Source organism: Spea bombifrons, chromosome 5, assembly GCF_027358695.1.
Source record: "Spea bombifrons isolate aSpeBom1 chromosome 5, aSpeBom1.2.pri, whole genome shotgun sequence".
NCBI lineage: Eukaryota > Metazoa > Chordata > Amphibia > Anura > Pelobatidae > Spea > Spea bombifrons.
Window position 1 is genome coordinate 93,299,341 of NC_071091.1, and position 20,544 is coordinate 93,319,884.

The 20,544-nt window shown below is 40.0% G+C and overlaps 1 protein-coding gene across 1 annotated transcript; it reads right to left on the minus strand.

The window, feature by feature from the left end:
• Positions 1–2,299: 2,299 nt before the first annotated feature.
• Positions 2,300–20,096, minus strand: TMEM64 (transmembrane protein 64). The gene is made up of 3 exons (XM_053467411.1): positions 19,268–20,096; positions 3,966–4,121; positions 2,300–2,590 (listed from the first exon to the last, which is right to left on the minus strand). The coding sequence occupies exons 1-3, from the start codon at positions 19,904–19,906 to the stop codon at positions 2,405–2,407; spliced, it is 981 nt and encodes a 326-aa protein (XP_053323386.1). The 5' UTR covers positions 19,907–20,096; the 3' UTR covers positions 2,300–2,404.
• Positions 20,097–20,544: the final 448 nt, after the last annotated feature.

The window sequence follows — 20,544 nt, forward strand, 5'->3', positions numbered from 1 at the left end:
TTCATATAATTTAAACAAATTATGAACGGTCAAATATGAAGTATTCGATAATGTTTAACAAGGGTGAACAAAGAATAACACATACAAACAGCTACGCAGAAACAGATTGTGCCGTGATAAGTAGGGATGGGCCTGCACGCAGGAAATTAATGATATATAGGGCAATCATAAATGTTAATAAGTGCAGAGAGTTAAACAGAAATGCGCATTTCAAGAAGCAATACATTTAAAGAGGAACTGTCATCATTGAAACTAAACAGTAACTCAATATAGCTCTGAATAATGTGTTGTGTTTCTTGATTCCCTGTCCTTTGTCGAGCTACATATAGAGCATCAATATAGGACAAGAGATTCACAAGAAAAAAAAAAAAAATACATTAGAAATAAAAAATATATAAAATGTACAGTTTGAAAAATAGTTCAATGGAATAGTCACTTTGTTATATTTAACCCCTGATTTTGCTTTGCTGCTTTTGTTTTCCCGGAGGCTGCTTCATGTGCTGTAGCAACAGGGTTCAGGATGGAAGCTAGGATGCCAAAAGTAAGTGCGGTCAGATTAAACGGGGGAGGGGGGGAGAGTGAGTTGGGTGGATTTTGACAGTTCCTCTTTAACACATGAAAAGATACAACATAACAGACGACAGACTGAATTCGGAGACTTGTTGCAGTCAAAAAAACCATGTCGAAGGATGGCACAGCAAAGGCATTTTTTTTCTTGCATAGGCGCTATAGGAGGGAGATAATTGTGAATGTGATCACCAGTCATAAGCTTGCTGTTAACATTTCAGTTGAAAATGTTTGGCTGGCATATCTAATGATATACGTCCCATTAAATTCCACTTTTTTTTTTGCTAGCATCTGTATTTTAAGCAATGACGATGCTATTGCACAAGTATAAAACATCAAATTATAAAAGAATAAAAAATAAAATTAAATCAAGTCACATTAAATGAGCAAAACTCCGGTTTGAAATAGAACAGTCTTCGAATCTTGCAAACTGAGTGCTCAATCTCCCAGAACTTAAATGCAGTGGATCACATCTAAATTCACATTTTGTTTTAGAAGTCCTGAGTCAAACAGGGATCCTAATGTCTTTGATGGTACAGAATATTTATTTTGCATCATGTTGTGGGTTTTTTTTAAATGTGCAAAGCAAGAGAAAACATACAGTATACAATACGTGTATAAACATGACAACCCAAGCGAACAGTTGTAATTTAGATTGATTTTAAAGCTCGTTTTAAAGTGGAAACGAATAAATAAGCGTAGAAATGTCAAGGCCACTCAATAGAACTTGCTGCGGACAGTCCAGCATTTAGGCAATCTTCAAAAGTACACATAACCTGTAATGTGTACATATCGACAAGTAAAGCAACCACAACTCTATGAAGGATTTTATGTAAAAAATTAAAATAATGTTTAGTCAGCATATTTGGAAATGGTTTCTCCAACTCCACAACACAAACATATTGTACATGTATAGCAAAAATTAAAATTATTGTGCTGCTTACAGTACTAGCATCCGTTTTATCGTGGAAACTGTTTGACCAAAGCCCAGAACCAGTAAAAAAAAAAATACCGGGGTTCAGATTAGATACTGGCTACCGGGACTACTACTAGATCTGCTTTACTGGGCTAGCCAGGTCTGTTTCAAAGATGCAATTAGAGTAGTCGGTTTGATGGATGCGTGTCAGTATGGCTGCCAAAAGCGGGAGGGAACCCCCCCCCCCGTTATAAACAGGAGTTCTACAATAACACCCCCGAATGATTCAATAAACAACCCAAGCCTGAAAATGGATCATCAATGGATATCATCTATATCCATTGTAAGGACATATAACCAGCGATCACGGCCTTAACGCGTATCAAACTACAGCTCCCGATATTTAATTCGGATAGCACAGTTTAACCATAACAAAATCTTGTTTAAGAGCACTTTGTCCCACTTCATAGAGTGTAAGCTTAAAAACGGGTGTCAGCTTAAAATGGTCCGGTTACAAAAAACACTGTCTAGGTATCGCTAGCAATACTTTAAAAACAAAAAAACAAAACAAAAAACACAGAAATCATAAGTTTTATACAAGTCCCTTTTTCCGGTTTATATGAAACAAAGTATGTGCAGTAATAAATAAAGATGCCAAGACACATTTTGTCTGTAGAGCTACACAAGAAAAGTGCATCTGCCATGGCACGCAGAATATGACGTTACAAAATGCTTCATGTCGGAACCTTTGGGGAGCGTCCTTAAAACGGAAAATATTCTCAAATATTCTTGAAAAAAAGTTTGTTTTTTTGTCTATTTCTTTTTAGGAATAATAAGTGTTCCATCCAAAATTAAGAATTGTAATCTTCAGGAACTATCATCTTGGCAACAAACAAAGGCTAGGAACGGAAAGTTTGACAATCATACAATGTTGATCCCTCCGAGGGAAAACTGTGTCCTTTTGCTGCAGAATGTGGAGCTAGTGCCATTGAGCTGACTGTTTTTGAGGGAAGTCTTCAGTTCCATTTCACAAGCTATAATAGCTGCATTCAGTTCCACTTGAGCCCGATGAACAACATAAAACATAAGGGCTATGCTTATCACAATCTGCAAATCACGACAAGACAAGTTAATGGCATTTGAAGTGCATATTTTTATTTACGGCAATTTCTAGCAAACTTGTAAAAATGACCAACAATTTAAACATCTGGGTGAAGATCTAATTTAAAACCATTGCACTTTAATCCAGAGATGTGTCTGATATGAAATGGCTTAGCAAAAAAAAGGTTTTTCAATCATTAATGGGACAAATTTTGCAATAATAAATTGCTTTGATCTTTATAACATTCACTTACTATTTTGTTATAGACTAACTCGGTACATAATAATAGACTGTAAAAGCCTAGTCTAGTCAGTTTCATACCAAAATTAACATTTGAAGTCCTCAGTACATATGTACATAGATGAGTTGATGCACATTAAACACACACATATATATATATATATATACATATATACATACATACACATATATACACACACACACACGATATTTGCTCAATTATAAGACAACCCCCCCCCTGAATATAAGACTACCCTATAGGAAAAAAAGTTTTACTAGTAAATATTAATTCACATGTAAACTAATTTTTCATATTTCATAAAAACTATGATTGAGAAAAATTTCCACTGCTGCTGGCCAGTACTTCCGCCGGGGCTTCTATGACTGAGCACCGGAAGGTCATGTCACGTCGGTGCTCTGTCATAGAAGCCCCGGGGGAAGCGCCGGCAGCGGCGGAGGTTTTCTGTGCGCATCCCCCAAACGTTCAACAGCTGTGGGATGTGCACAGACAACCTCCGCTGATGCCGGCACTTCCACCATAGAAGCCCCGGCGGAGCACCGGATGATCATGTGATGTCGGCATTCAGTCATAGAAGCCCAGCGGAATCACACGCATCACACAGACGCCCACCGGCTGCCAGAGCTGCGGGGGATCTGGATCTTAGTCTTGTAGTCAGACCACTATTTGAGGTCTTATTCGACATCCTCGAATATAAGATTAGGGATATTTTTCAGTGTATTTGCTCTGGAAAAAAAACCCGTGTTTTATAATCGAGAAAATACGATTATATATTATTTTTTGTTTGGTTTTACTTGAAAATAAAAGCTTTCCAAAGGTCAACATTGACACTGAGCTACTGACATTTAAGCCTTATTTCCCTTTAGTTTTCTGGTGATATGTTGACTTTGTGCGTATATCATAATGACATTATTCAACTTTTCATGCATCAGCAAATTACACGGCTTGGATGAAATATAGCTCGGTTTCAATATAATAGGTTTGAAAAGCAGAATTTTTCTCGCCTAAAAACAAAGACACAGAAACACACAAAAAAGGAACTCTGTCAATATTAGTCTTATAACAGCCTTACAGTATTACAAAAGGCATTGTTTATATTAAAATGCGTGATTCCACCTTACCTGCAAACTGAAAATAATGTATCCGCTAACACTTTGCTCTGCAATGACATCATCCATGGTACGCAACGTTGTTCCCAGATAGGAATTAAGCAGCTGAGTAGGAAACAGGCCCACTGAAGAAGCAGCAAGATAGTTGGGTAGCGATACATCTGTAATCTAAAACATCAAATGTTAGGTAAGATAATTTCTGTAAAGAACACTAGTTACATTACCTTAAATAAGTGACATATTAAATATGGTAGTCTCTACGACAGTACAACCTACAGATTCAAAAATATTAGGGCAGCTGAAGTGGAATACTACTATATAGGTTTTTATTTTGCATTAAAAACAATATTGGAGATTTTGTTGAAGTTGCTTTATACATATGTTGCACCGCAGTTTGGCACATGTACCTAATCTGGTAATTCTGTCTAATTTGACTTTTATAACAACACTATTATAATCACTTCCAGTGTCTTCAACACATTGGAGTTTATAGTCAGAGTAGTTCCGGTATAAAGCGGTAAAAAGTGATTCACCATCATGTACCATATTCCCCAATGGATAACTGCGGGGTTAACGGTTTCCCTAAAGTGTAGTCAGTAAAAGGTCTTTTGCAGCAATACTCCTGAAGGAATATGTGCCATATATGTGTGACTCCAAATAAGAGTACTAAAGTAAAATCAGTTGGAATTATTCAACAGGGTACATAACTACATCATTTTGTTGAAAACCCTGTTCTGCCTAACCCCGCTCCCCTCCCCCGCCCTCCATAAGTGCTTTGTGCATGGTTGCCAATTGTTATATTGCCTCTGAACATTTAATTCCGGTATCCTTCTGTACATGAGACACTGTTATTTAATTAAAAGAGAATAGGAAACGTATAAGCTGCCAGATTTGTACATGATGTTTCATATTGCAGATGGCAAAGAAAATCAAATACTTCTGCACAAAAAAAAAAAAAAAAACCCAATCACAGAATGTCCAATGCTGGTGTTCTTGGAAAGATATCTCTTCTAATGAGGAAAGTCTGGTGAAGAAGTTTTGTTTGTTAAACTATATGTATATGACACGCCATTCTCTAGGGCAGGGGAGCTGTGTTTAGGCACACCTACTACCTGCCCGTTTCCCCTGCCACCTCATTTAATGCTATCTAGGGTTAGCCCCACCTTTAACCATTACTTCTGTCCCTAGCTCCGCCCTCATGTGCAGCTAGCCCTGCCCTTTTCTACAGCCACTGCTCTCAGAATAAGAGCTCCAGGTAGCCTGGAAGTTCCCAGGTATTCCAGTGTCACTTTATGTTCTGACATCACAACCTGCTTCCTGGCTGTCTACAAAGTTTGGGAATTCCTGTAAACAGGAACATTTGGGACTTTGGGGAGAAGGCAAACCAAAACTGTGGTGAAGAAGGTAAGGTTGTAGCAATAAATGCCAGAGATGTCTTCTTAGGTCCTGGGCCTCCATACATCTAGTACCTACACCTGGCTAACGCAGCTTCTCCAGCTACTTTCTCCTATGGAGGCTGTCGCCTCATCCCCACCCCCAGACGTGATGAAAGAAAGGGTGGTCCATCTCTCCTTTGAGGTTTATTCAATCCTATATCTTTACGCACAGCTGTTGTATGCTGTTCCCCTGGTCACCTGTCCTCCATATACTCGCAGCCTTGGTGTCACCCTTGAGTGTGACCTTTCATGCGCCATTCAAGTCTGTCACAAACAAACAAAGGGGGTGGTGATGGCTGCTAGTTTGCTGAGAAGCCGATCATTGGCCTCTAATGCACTACAGAAAGCATAGGAAACCCTAAAGTGCCACCACCTGTAGGCATCTTAGGCACACTTTGCCAAGCATCTACAATGTACGTGATTGGCACTAAAAGGGGAAAAAACAATGAAAAAAAAAATACTTTGTGAGACTATCTCCACATGAGAAATTTGCTAATTAAAAAGGGGCCCCTGCTGCCGATCTCTGTGTTGCTGAATGGCTCAACATCGATGCATTACAGCAACACTGTTTAAGTGCAGAAAGCAATCTTAGATCACACTCTAAGCTCAAATGCCATGACATAGTTGGTCGTTAACTGACTTTTTGCGTGACAAACCTGGCATATCACTGGTTGTTAAGAGGTTAAAACAGCCATTGTCACGAAGGGCAGGGTACAAAAAAATAAAATCAGCCATTGTCATGAAAGGGTTAAGATAGGATTCGCAACCAAAGATGTGGCTTATCTTGTACTGCAGAGAGAGTTTAAAATGACTTTGAAGCAGAAGCTTAGCATTAAAAGTTAACGCAAGACAAAAAGCACATGCACAGGATTTAATTTCCATCTCTAGACAGACGCTCATTACGTTCATAAAAAAAATACAGGCTAATCTGTCTAAGAAAATGAGACAAAACCAAGCTTTTTGTCGAGGCGAAACAATATTTCTGTATACAGCACTGCTGTATGCTCTCGGAGCAAAATATTTTTCATCTTGATCTATAAGATCAGTGAAGGTCTTCCTCTTTGTATTTGACATCAAACGACTGACATAATTATGTGCAGTTTCACTTCATTTGTATTTATTCTACACATGTAACCTTGTATCTGGTATCTCTAAACGCGACAGAGAACATACTCGCAAATGAGAAGAATCAGACGTCTCAACATATTCTACCTGGAAAAATATTTTCTAAACACATAAATAAAATATGTGCAATTATGAACCTTATACATATGTATGAAGCCACTGCCGCTTTCTACAAGGAAATTAGATATGTTCTTTAGAGAAAATGAGTTAAAAATTAAACAAAAAAAAAAAAAAGTGTTAAATCTTTCCCAAGTGAAATTATACGTGTGAGAGCAGGTTTCCTTGCACTCTTGGCTTTGTCAAAGACCAGACGGCACAGAATAATTAAATAAAGTCAAATAAAGTAAATATATTCCTTCTACAGATGTATATAATCAGCCGTACAATAATATTTTGATTGATTTATATAGTATTATTATTATTATTATATAGTATTGTCATGTCCCACAGAGACAAGCAAGTATGATACAAGTCATGCCACGGTTAGCAATACCACCCCCAAAAAACAAACACAAAATACTCCAAACGTGCCACTCTTTAATATTCCAAGTGTGTGTGAGTATTTTATATATACACACAGCACAATATTATATTATTATATATATATACACACACACACACACACACACACACACGTATAAGATGAAAACAGCACATGCCCATGAAAAATATACTAGCACCTTAGGCATAAATATTAGGGATTCCGTCACACTATACGACCATATATCGCTTAGCCCAATACTACATCAAAGAACCCCAAGTTTAGTAAATTCTATGTAATCTACATGGATATATTGCTTACCAAAGAGCTGAATCAGTGGAACTGCACTGTATTTTAATCATGCATTTGAAAGCCCTCTCTGGACACCATTAATGAGGCACTTTTGTGGTGGGGGGACTAAACCCTAAGGTCTGTCATGGACCTGTACGTCACGAATGCCAGCACCGAGGTGCTCTCAACCCAAAACGTTTTTCTCACGGAAACACCTAGCAAGGCTTAAATAAAGGCAGGTATAAATAGGCACCAAGTATATGTAGCGAAGCACTGTAGGAATAGCCGGATACCTGTACAGGTAATACCCAGGACAGTTATCAACGGGTGTCAGGTAATCATGCATAACAGAATAGAGTCTGCCAAAATAGGGTTCAGTGCACTAAGCAGGTAGTCAGACAAGTCGAGGTCGGTACACAGAGCAGGTCAGCAAGGTACAAAATAGTTGGGCAGAGAATGGTCAGACAAGCCAGTAGTCAAAGTAAAACGTTCAGGTATCAATTCACCAAATGGGTAATACAGGACCACACTAGGTTTAGCAGTTCCAGGCGTTTAAATTCGCACCTAGATGAATAAAAAAAGTGCATCACAAAATTAAATTATAATCAAATAAAATTTGAATCACGTAATTGCAGACATGTGTTGATAGTTTGCTAGTTTTGCTTAATGATATTGTTACGATGCAAGTCTATGTTTTCATGTCTCGCCATGTTTTGCAACGTTTCTATAAATCTCCATGTAACGTGATGGAAAGAGAAACTTTTAGGTCCCAAAAGCTTTTGCAACTCTAGAGCTTTTTCTACTTTAACCCAATAAAAAAAAGGTATCAACTTTGACCAGACTTTAATTTCCCAGAGCAATATCTATTTTTCTTATTAAGGAACAGAAAATACCAAGGTTGACCAATAGAATGGCACTGGAACTAAAGATTTTCATGTTGGTGTGCATGGCTTTGATACACAGGGAGGGTGGTATATATATACACGAGACCCTCGGACGTTATTGTTCTATAAGGATGAATTCAAATGAATACTTCAACAGTATAGACTCTTCCTCTTGACAATAAAATTTGATTTTGATCAAAGGTAAGCAAGAAGCACATATCATTCGGAATTAAAACTTTGCCTTAACTCATTACGTTAGCAGTGTTGCCGATTGGTCAAGGAGCAGACGGGCCTACTTTTGTTTGATTGGGTGCACAGGGAATCTAACCGCCAATTACCGGAGACAACGGTGCTCCCTCTAAACGAATGAATGAAAAAGATTAACAATGGGGGGCATGTGCCTTCCGAAAAATGTACTACTGTTTTATTGCAGGTAGTTAAAGCCATCATCGTGCGAGATCCAGAGCCTCTCTCAATGATATAGTCATAAAAATTGAAAAGCACAACGCTTCTAGGGATATAATAAATATTTCTTAATAAGTATAATTATAATCACCACATCAAGATAATTCACCAAGAGGGAAGTAGCTCTCGAGCCAATGTAAAACCAGCTAGCCAATTAACTGTTATTCAACATTTCCCAAGAATCGAAACATTTGTGAGACTGGTCATATTTTCACATTGTAATGGGATCGGTTCAGGCAAAATGCGTACCCCAGAAAGTAAAAACTACAGCAAGAGAGAATTTATTAAAAGGAAAAATACCCTTGAACGATTATGGAATACAGCGATACATTGGTACATGTGATCATCCAAACAATATGGCTACAATCAACAGTATACAGATGTGGACACCATGTGTAAAGTACATTTACTGGGTAAAACCACTGAAAGTTCATATCATCGAAAATGTAAGATCAGTACGGGGTAGTATTAATACACAAATTTCGCGTCACTTGAAGGCAGTTCTAAGAACCTTCCCTTATCTAGAAGAGATAATGTGAATCGCACGCTACTTCAGAGGGAATCATGGTAATTGGATCTGAGTTGAACACTCTCAATGAGGACTATAATCCAACCCCTTTTCTCAAAGTGAATCATCACAAGTGATTTGGATAAGGTGTACAGAGCGACCTGGGATGGAGGGGATTGTAATGGTAATTTTTAACATGAACATGGATGCAACTTGCCAAAGTTCTGATAATGTAACATAGGACCTCACATCGTAAGTACTCCATGAGAAAACAGCTATACTGTGATCATTCTCATTTCCGCTGATCTTCTGTTCATGGGAATTAAATCAACAATAACCAAAATATATATATATATATATATATATATATATATATATATATATATATATATATATATATATATATATATATATATATATATATATATATATATATATAATCTTTTCCATAGGAATTAACACAATAATATTGCACCAACACGTAAAAAATGTTGTGCTTTTCGGTATGTATGACTAGATAATTGGGGGAGGTTCTGTATCACATAAGATGATGGGGGTTTTTTTTGAGGCGCATAGACATATTATCCAGCTATTCAGTTATATCTTGAGTGAGGAAAATCTATTTTTATTGTCATTTTATTATTTATATAGGGAAAGGTTTGGGATGGGAAGTTTGTAGGGAAGACAGGGGCTAATTATTTTAATTAGCTCACCATGTCAGCAGAGGCCATTCTTCGGTAGTTAGGGGAATATAAACTCTCCACTTTCAGCTTCGTAGAAGATTTTAAAAAAAATAAATAAATAAGTGTTTTAACCATTTAGATCTTTCTCTTACAATGAATTCAATTTGACCCCATCCCTTTTATATTTTCCTTCCTTAAATATTAAAAAATTTGACCATGAAACCAATGTGAAACCATTATTCAAATTATGGAGGTAAAATTCCCCTTATTTAAATATAAGCGTTAAGGTTATAGATTCCACTAATAAAAAAAATGAGAGAATGAAACATGTCTAATGTAATTTGGTTCTTATTGCGTATGCCTGTATAATATGTATGTATACACACGCACACATGAACGTTAATGGTTCACTACTTTGCAACATATTTTTAGTTGCGTTGCTATTAATATTCCGAGCTGTTTGCCCTTTGGAACTTTTAGTAGCGGTTCAGGATGTTGGTAATAACTGCAATGTGAAAACGCCACCGGCACTTTAGATCCATGGCTGCGAAGCAGAACGCTATACTTACAAGTACATTAAGCCGCTGAACCATCAAAAAAATGATCAACACAGAACATTTGCAGATTTTTATGCTCTATTTAACGCTAACATTTGCTTATTTTTGGTGATGTGTCCACTTAGCATTCATAAATGCTGTACACAGGATTGCAACTTTGGGAAAAATTTCCCATGAAGTTCGAGCGTGACCAGAGAAAAGGACTATACAGTCCATCTACTTTGCCCAATTTTCCTTATGTAAAGTAAAACTTTGATACGTCTAAGCCTCCGACCGTCCAGATTTAGATTACGACTTTGTTCTAACATTTCTCCTACTTTGAAATAAACTTCCATCCTGTACTTTGTTAAATCCCTTTAAGTAGTTCTCCCCTCTCTTTTCTTCTCCCTCACTTTGAGATCACTAAGAAATGTGCTTGTTTTTAAAAGAAAACCAAGATGTGTCCATTAAAACATCAGATGTCTAAGAAATTACAGTGTAGACATTGATTTTTAATGGAATATCTTCATAGGCTACAGAGGTTCTTTGCCACTCCGGTGTTCCTATGTTGCATTCTCTTACCCAAGTTTAAAATGCTAATTGATCATTAGAAAAATTTCGTAAATATATTAGCATAGAAAAATATATAAAAGTGACCCCAAACTCTTAAACCGTAGTGTATACATATACATTTATTTATATATATATATATATATATATATATATATATATATATATATATATTAACAAATATTCTTCTTTCATATCTTCTCTGTGCTATACAGGAGCACTTAAAAGAACAACCGCCAGCCCTCCAAGCAAATGCCAGACGCTAAAGATTGCTCACATTAATGAAATACATTTTGCCCATATTTTCTGTATGCTTGAACATATAAGGTGCCAGTGCCCATCCATCTTTATGGAGCAGGTCCCATAACACGCAGCAGAGGTGAAGACTACTGTGTGTTTTATAAATAAAAGCAAGATAAAATGGAATGTCAAAGGAAATCGCGGTTACCTTTTGAGATTTCATGACTTAAGATATTATATCAATGCTGGGCAAATATTTGTCTTGCTCTTTATTTGCTCAAGAGGTTAATACTCGCGTTCCTACTTGCTCTTACACAAAAGCCCAGACGTTGAAGTAATCTAACTGCTGAGTGCCATCACATTAAAAGACTTGTATTTGAGAAAAAAAAAATAGTGGGTTTCTAGTGTGTGTGTGTGTGTGTGTGTGTGTGTGTGTGTGTTTTAATGGGTGGGTTTCTAGTGAGCGTGAGTGTGTGTTAACGGGTGGGTTTCTAGTGAGTGTGAGTGTGTTAACGGGTGGGTTGCTAGTGTGTGTGTGTGTGTGTGTTAATGGGTGGGTTTCTAGTGAGTGTGAGTGGTGTTGCAAGATTGGAGACTGTGATGTGCCACAATTAGTAAAAATATTTTAAGCTCTCATACAGTAGAACAACCTCTGTTCTTTTCCCAGTACCATTATTACAGCTCATTCAAGCGGCATAAAAGATTAAATTCATTAATGGTTATATAAACAGAGTCGGAGGAAAAAAAACAAAGAAAACAAACAGTAACACAATGTCCAATCTTTGTGACATGCAGCAGCACTCATTTTAATACGCGAATATAATCAACAAAATACTGCAGACAGCAGGCTAAACTTACAAATCAAATACCAGGAGTTTGACCCATCACCAGCTGCACTGAGTCTTTGTACCTCCTTTTCACAAAAGTGCATAAAAAAAAAAAAAAAAAAAAAAAAAAGGTCCAAAAGGTACAAGTCATTTAAAATGAATGAAACATCAGCTCAGCAAATTCACACAACGCGTTTTGCCCTATTAGAGCTTCTACCTGCAGCAATATTTTAGAACAGGGCTCGACAAATCCCAGGCGCCAGGTCGCCATGGCGACTCAGAATTTTGTCCTGGCGCCTAGGTGTTTGTCAGCCTGTGATCGCGGGGGGCGCTTCTGCTGTCTGCCCAGGAGTCTGGGCAGACAGCACAGCCACTCAGAGCCCGCCCACGAGCCCGAGATCACTCCCACGGAGTGATTCTGTAGGCTGAAACAGGCAGCTTCAGGAAAGGGGGTTGAGTGTTGATACAGTCACAACACCCCCCTGCTGCCTGATCGCTCCATGAGAGTGAAAGTGCAGCGTTAACCCCTTCTATGCCGCGATCACGGCATTTTAGGGGTTAATTCCAGTTTTGTACGGGGCTCTGCTGCTGGTGGTCTGCCTGGAAGCCCAGGCAGGCCAGCAACAGCAAAAACGAGCCCCCACAAGCCCTGTGATGACTCCTGTAGGCATGGAAGCCTACAGCAGTCATCAAAGAGATTCCCCCTGCAATGGCTGGTCTATAGACCAGCTATTGCGTCCCAGCTGCCAGAGGCAGCTTCAGGGACAGGGGAGAGGGTTCTTTGGTCTCCACATGAGTGTGGAGACCAGCCCCAACATCCCCCTGCTGCCTGATCGCTCCCTGAGAGCGACAGTGCAGCGTTAACCCCTTCAATTCCACAATTGTGTATAACACATTTGTGGCATTGCAGGGGTTAACATTTGTCCCCACAAGCTTGTGGGGACTAAATATCAGTCAATGCTGTGCTCCAATGGAACATCAGCATTGAAAGCTTTAAAAATTAAAAAAAAAAAAAAAACCAGCACTGACCTGAAAGTCCAGGTCAAATGCTGTGAGTTTAGTAAGTGGGCTGATGATGATCAGATCACTCCTGACCAACTGTTAGTTTAAAAAAAAAATCCTGGCTCCTAACTTTTTTAGCTGGTGCCTAGATTAACAACAAATTTGTCAAGCCCTGTTTTAGAACTTAGTTCCTTCAGTGATTAGACCATTATGTACGTGCAAAAAATATTTGTCACCGATTCCGTAAGAGATCCCTATGCAACCTTTAAAAAAAAAAAAATAGGTTAACATCCAGCAGAACACAAGTAAGTCGTGTTTGTATATTATACACGTTTATATTACGCAGACTTCGGATTATGAGATATCAGAGAATTAAAATGCTACATAGGTGGACCACTTCAGCCCTAAATTTGTATGTAAAATAGATATTGGAGTCTGTATTGCATCGACTCCCATGCATTTTACCGCAAGCAAGATGTACAGTATACCAAAGCTTCCAGTTTTCAGTAGACAGCCAAAAGAGTTCAACCAAAAAGAATTTTCCCAACAATAACGAATGCATGCCGCAATTTGCATGCAGTAAAATGCATCGGAGTACATGCAAAATAAAAACAAACAATATGGGGGCTAGACTGTTCCTTTAACTCCTCACTTTAAGTTGGCAAAATAAATGTGTTATTTTAACAAAACCATAAAACCACAAGTATAGCTGATTTTATCTCACAAATGTGTTCTACTTCTGCAGAATAAGAGGTTTCAGTTGACTTTCTGTAAATAGAGGAACGGGTTTATGTTCTTAGATGTGTAACAAATGTGTTTAAAGCTTGTCCACCACACACACACACACACACACACACAAAACGTCACTGTCTGACAGCACCACCATGGAACGATGCATATTAATATCCTCTGCGAGTACTTTAATAACTTTAAGCCCTTATCCCCGAGCAAGAAAGTTGCTTGCCCCTGACCGACTGAAATTAAAGGGAGCGCTTTCTGCCCGTGCTCTAAAACGCTTTCCAGTGGCAGAGATGGAGAAGGCTGGCAGTAACTATCACCTGCATGGAGACGTGTCCGGCCAAATACATCTGGAAGGAAAATAGCTGGGGGGCAGAGGAAGGGAACACAGAGATCATATAATTAAAGTGCATATGAAGCGGAAGGGTCCCTTCTAGGATCTATTGTTCGTCTAAATTATCTTACGGTCTTTAGCAGGTCAAAACCAAGCCTACAGGCTTCTTTATTTGAAACAACCCAAATATATTATTTATGGAAGACAAACACGGGAGATATAATTGCAAACATTACATGCAGAAAAACAGATTCGAAACATGAAACTAAGACTAAGAAAATAGAATTTTTTTTTTTTTTAAATTCATGTTCCCTACTGCTGCATTCATCCCTGTGGTCCTCTAGAACGAGCCCGAAGCGTTAGTCTACATGTACCGTTTTTCCTTTCACTTTTTAAGAGGATGAACCATGTGAACCGGCTTTAGAGAAAGCGGAGACTGAGATAGCTCCTTAATCTCTTCCTAATGTTAACAGCACATCACATCATCGCAATTTTTATTCAGATGGAATAGATTTTAAAATGTCAAACACAGATTCCAACGTGGCAACTACTAAAGACTTTCCCTGGATTTCTTCACTTTTATTTATTTTAAACATGATCTCGCAGGTTAACTATTCTGTCCACATTACGTTTACCAGCCATGAGAAACCATATTGGAATTAAAGGCAATCTAGGACTTGCAACTTGCCCCTTTTTCCTTTCTAATAAATTGGCCCCGTTAGGGTGGTAACAGTCAGTATAAAACAGATAAGATTAAAAAAAGGTTATAAGGTAAAAAGCAGTGGCATATCCTGGCCTAGGCCGGCAGGTCCAGCGGGGCCATTACAATCTTTAATCTCCCCAGCAAGACCTTTTACGCTCTGACCACGGAACATAATTCATTAAGAGGTGCCGTGCACCTTTAAAACACAGCATGGCGAGATATGCTGTGCCATGCCGTTCATTGTACCAGAGAGGCCGACCATGGAGGTGCAGGGACCTGGCGGCGTTGCCCTATGTTGGGCCTAGTCAAGTCAATGCATCACTGGGTTTAATGTGTGTCTAGTGCTACGACAAACACGTGAACTAGGTCCAACATGGGTAATCAGCACACGTTAGGATTAGGTAATTGGGTGACAAGAATGACATAATATTAGATATAAAGAACGGATATGACTCCATGACAGTAAATGAAAAGCTGGGCAACTAGAGGCTTGCGCAAAGTAGTGCATTCTCGGTGAAAATAAACTACGCCTTACATGTTTCATGACCTCAGGCACTTAATCATAGGCCTACGGAGTCATATCCTGGTTTCATATCTTCTATTGACTGGTGGGAGTGCTGGTGACTACAGCCTACAAACCAAAGTCCAAGAAGAGGGCTTGCATTTTGGAATCTGAACCAAGGTGGGGGCTGTTTTGTTCCGATATAATGTAATACTGTCAAGGGTTTTCGCACACAACATATAGAATTTTGGAAAAGATAGAAAATCCTAGTTGCGGGGAAATGACTCATCATATATCAATGTGGCATATCACAAAAAGCCTGGAATAAACTTGTCCTGGGTTTTGTCCCATCCTTTTAATATAGACAGACATTCTACATTCATGCTAGGGTTTGTTTGTTTTTTGCTAATTTCTTTAAGTTTTAGTCCTGGCTCCTGGATTTTTAAATATTTATCCGACTCGACGCACACAAAATGTAATGTACAAAATACAAGAAACGGCCACATTATACAAAACGCAGACAAGTGGGTTTAAACACGTCGAAACACAAATAGGGTTGTAAAAGTATCTTTAGCAGATATGTATAGCTACATAGTCCAGCCACAATCCAGCAATCCAAGGATCAACATATTTAAAATATTCCTGGCTAGCATGCAACACATGCGTTTCAAGGACATAAAAATGACCAGCTATAGGACTCACCAGAGCTACAAGCGAGACAGAGCTTGTGATGTCATAACGTAAAATGTATCAATTAAATTTAACTATTTAACTACTAACCCTATCAGTGCGCAGTGATACAGGGCAGATAAGAAGGGGTTAAATTCAAGGTAGAAAAGCACATTTACACAAGTCAAGTGCTTTTCAGGGCTAAAACACATCATCCTGTCTGAGATTCATGGGAGCTGTGATCCATAAAAACACAGGCTGTTTTGGAATGCAAATAAAATATTTTATGTACCCGTGGGAGTTTTTATGATTTGCTTTATTTTGTTTATCAGACATTTACCCAGAATGCTGGCCAGTTGATCTTACTGGGATCAGCCGGGGTACATTTTTTTATTTATTTACACACGCTAGGAATCATGGTAGCAAGCAGCCATTACTACGCCACTGATTTTAATCTAACTTTTATTTTTTGTATCTTGTTGGAGAAGCTGCCCGGTCTCTTGTATCTGATCCTTGGCCGTCTACATTCAAACTCAATTAAAAGTGCGATATAAATCCCGAAATCCCCAAACACACAATATTATGACAGTCATGTGAGCCAAGATTACCAAAAGTCAAACAACTAAGGAATCAATGCACACAAAAAACACTTGGCTTCAAAAATAATATTCAAAATTTGTACTGTTAGAGAAGCAAATGCCTATTCGTAACTGCAGGCGTTGCAGGTTGTTACTGTCCCATTGTATTGATTTAAAATAGTTTAGAAAGGACCATTCAGACCTGCACCAGTCCAGGTCAGAAGGGCCCTTTCTAGGCTATTTTGAATCAGTTTGAAAAGGTGATTATTGTTGACCTTATTTGCATGCGCCTACCCAGAACCCCTTGTGGTTGTGGCAGCACCATTAGATTTATGAGGGAAAAACAAGCCTTCTGGCTTGTCTGGTGTCTGTAGATGAGTGTTTAATAATGCTTCTACTACCCCCTTGAATCGGTACGAGAAGACAGGAAAGTCTTGGGGGGGTCACACTATGTCACTTGACAGCGAAACAGAGGCTGTCCACATAGTGTGCGCAGGCAGCCGGCCAGCAATCTGCAGGAGCAGTGAGAGGTAAGCGGGGGCTTGATTTATGTTTGTATTTACGCATGGATGTGTAATTGCGTGTGAGAGCGAGAGCTTGGATGTGTACGGTGGGTGAGATGGAGTGCGTGTTGGTAAGTATGAGTAAGTTATATGATGGAAGGGGGGGGGCAAGAAGTCATAGACAAGTTGTTTGGGGGCAATGATGTGCCAGTGCCCTGTGGTTTCTTGTTACTGATGTGCATCATAGTAAATGTTATTTGCTGCCTAACTAACCAATAATTTCTGCCCAGATTAGTCAACCACAGTCCTCTTTCCCTTAGTTTGGCTTCAGCTGACTGGTGACAGCTAACAATTAGCCCTCCATGAGCCTTAATAAGAAGCACTGGATTCAAAGTCATAGATGCCAATAACATCCACAGAATCTTAGGGCTAGAAGCTAACGTAGATAGGAAAGAAGCCAATACTCATTACAAAGACTTGGAGCAGACTGCTCTTGGTATAGCTAAGTTGCTCTCGTGGTGGTCCTCAGAAAGATAAAGGGTGTTCTTCAACAGGAGGGAACTATAACTCAAGCCAATACACTGTTCAGGCTATTATCATGCCTAGTTATGTTATTTGGCACAGAGTGGGAAAAGTTTTTTTCCCCCCAACTATGTGTTTCACAGATATAGAAAAGTACAGCCAAGCTAGCTTACATTTTGAGAACCACCACTTTGGGGTGTAATTGCCGGGAACTGCTACCATTTTAACTGGACCTATAGAAAGCCTTTTGAAGCTACCAAAGGTCAGGAAGAGCGACCGACCCATGCAATGACAGTCAGAATAAGCAAACACCCAATTATTCGTACCCTGAGCTGGGATTTTGCCTCCTATAGCAACAAATACAGAGATGAGCAGATTTCCCAACTTTTCAGAAGTTCAGTCTGTCCTAAACATGGGACTAACTCAAGCGGCCTTGAGTTTTACCTGGGCAGCATGCAGAGACCTCTGGAGAAAGAGTTTGCTTCAAGTTATGCTATTCAGCGTAATGCTCAATGTTCTTTGGTGAGACTGGCAAGGAACACAATGGAATTACCCTCTGAGATGCCAAATATTCTCTAGGTGCACTCGGCAGACGTCGTCATATCTGCTTAATAAACATCCCTACAGCTATACCCTACGTAAAATAATTCCAAAACTATCCACTCTAAACACCGTAACAGTAAATCCTGATAAAACTTGTTTAAAAAAAAAAAAAAAAAGCCTAAATATTTTTACACAGGTCGCATTTTCAGAAACAAGGCTTTTAAACAAATAGCTTGAAACTTTTAGGATTCCTATAACTGGCTACACCTGAGACCCGTTTGTTTTGAGGGTCAACACAGATACTTTTTAGTGTTTTGTGACAAAACAGTGACTCTTTTGCAGAAACACTCAAAGCTCCCACCAGAACTCTCTGGAGGACACAAGATGAAACAAATATTCAAAGCTATGTCACAAATGTATTAATCCAAGTATGGTCTTAGTGACTAGTTTCTTGAACGCTTTTTATTATATAATGTCAGAATTGATTACAAGTGAAGATAAAGCAAGTATGTCAGCATGGTTAGCCTTGAATCGTCACAAAGTCCTCAAACATCACACAGAACACTTAAGGTGCAGAGAGCAGGTAGGTACCAAGTAGAGGACATCATGGGCAGCCACTGTAGAAGGTAAAAGATACACAGTGATCCAAGTTGGAACAATATCAAAGCGAACATCTAAGAAAGGGCTGGGTAAAAGGTTAAAATAAGCGACATGTACTTATTAAAGCCAGGGGCAAACATATCTCAGCTGGGTTAGGAGATGAGGAGAGCTTCAGGACAGGACATTAAATAATGCTGGGTGAGACAGATCTCAGCTTTCATGTGGTGGATCTTTAAATAAAGTATCGCCAAAACAAGAAGCACAAGCTATAGGAATTCTCAGTTCATTCATTGACTTTTGCTAAAAGTTGCCATAGGTGCAGATTCAAATTCTAAACACCCCAAAAGGACATTACAGAATTCCAGGATATGGGGCCACATTGTATTTATAAGACCCCCAGACTGCTCCAAATTCTATGGATGACAATAATACATTTTATCTTAATCAGTCCTTGGTTTTGTCTTCCAAGAGGCTGTCCCACATACCCACCCACCACAAAAAAAGATAAAGTAGTGACACCAGATTACAGCCTTAATAAGCTGCTGATAATCAGTTAACCATCGATTGGACTCACCGAGAATACAGCATTTTGGAGTCCAAAGGGGATGGGGGTGAGTCTGGCCAGAGCCACAACTTTGAGGCCATTGCCTCCCTCCACCACCCGAATGACAGCTCCCAGCCTGTGGCTGCTCTCTATCTTAGCGAGGACCCAGTGGGTGAGCAGCTTCTTGCACACCAGGTGAGCTATGAAGGTCCCGATGAGCACCCCGACCACGACCAGTCCGATACCCCAGCCCAGGCCATACAGGTAGCCGGCTGCCACATTCAGCACGATGTAACCCCACACGCACGGCAGGGACACCAGGATGAAGCCCACGACAAACAGCAGCACTCCGAACACGCTGTCCAGGCTCTCCACCCACAGCAGCAGGTCTTTGAGGTAGTGGCGGACCAGAGCCAGCGAGGCACAGCACAGCGCGCACACGGCGCACAGGAGCACCACACTCCGGCACCAACACAGTCCGGGGCAGCTCCACGGCTCCAGCAGGCCAGGGCTCTGCATCGCTGAGTAATGGTTGTGGTGGTGCTGGTGGTAGCCCTCTTCCAGCTGGTCCGATCCAAGAAGGCTGTCGGTGGGGTGCCGGCCGTGCATCCACCTAGCCAAAGTCTGGCGCCCCTGCGATACGAGGAACTGAAACGCGGAGCCAAACATCCCGGCTACCCCAACACGGGACCAAACGGACAGCCTCTACCCGCACGCCGCGATCACCACAGCAGCCGCTCGCTTTGGTTCTTTCCCCGGGGGCATCGCTCAGCACAGAGCACCGTTACCAGCCGGGAAGACACCTAGGAAGACGACGCGTCCTAGCAGCGAATGCGAGCTGTGGGCAGGATTCTGACGTCACACAATAAGATCCACCCACTCAGATGGGGTGGAGCTCGTTGCGCGGCGACAGACAACTTCCTTCATATCTCGCTCTGGCCTGAAGTCCTGTCGTTCTCGTAGGACGGTCTGCAAAGTGCCCAGCCCCGCCCATCGATATAGCTCCGCCCACACGCCTACAATTCATTTAATCATTTAAAAAGAACCGCCCCCTAGCGAAACAGTCCCGCTCTGTCCTCTCTGCGGTGTTGCCGGGGGGGGGGGGGGGGGGGGTGCATGAATGAAAGTTCCACTCATTGACTCTGTTGTAAATAAAGCCTGTGTTCTTATTGGTCATTTATTGTATCGGACATCCATGAATCTTGTGCACAGTTGCAGATGTTACTGGGATCAGGCAAACTCACAGGGTTAATGAGTTCAGAATGTCTGTCATGTAACAAAATGTCTCCTGAATCACATTTTAATCA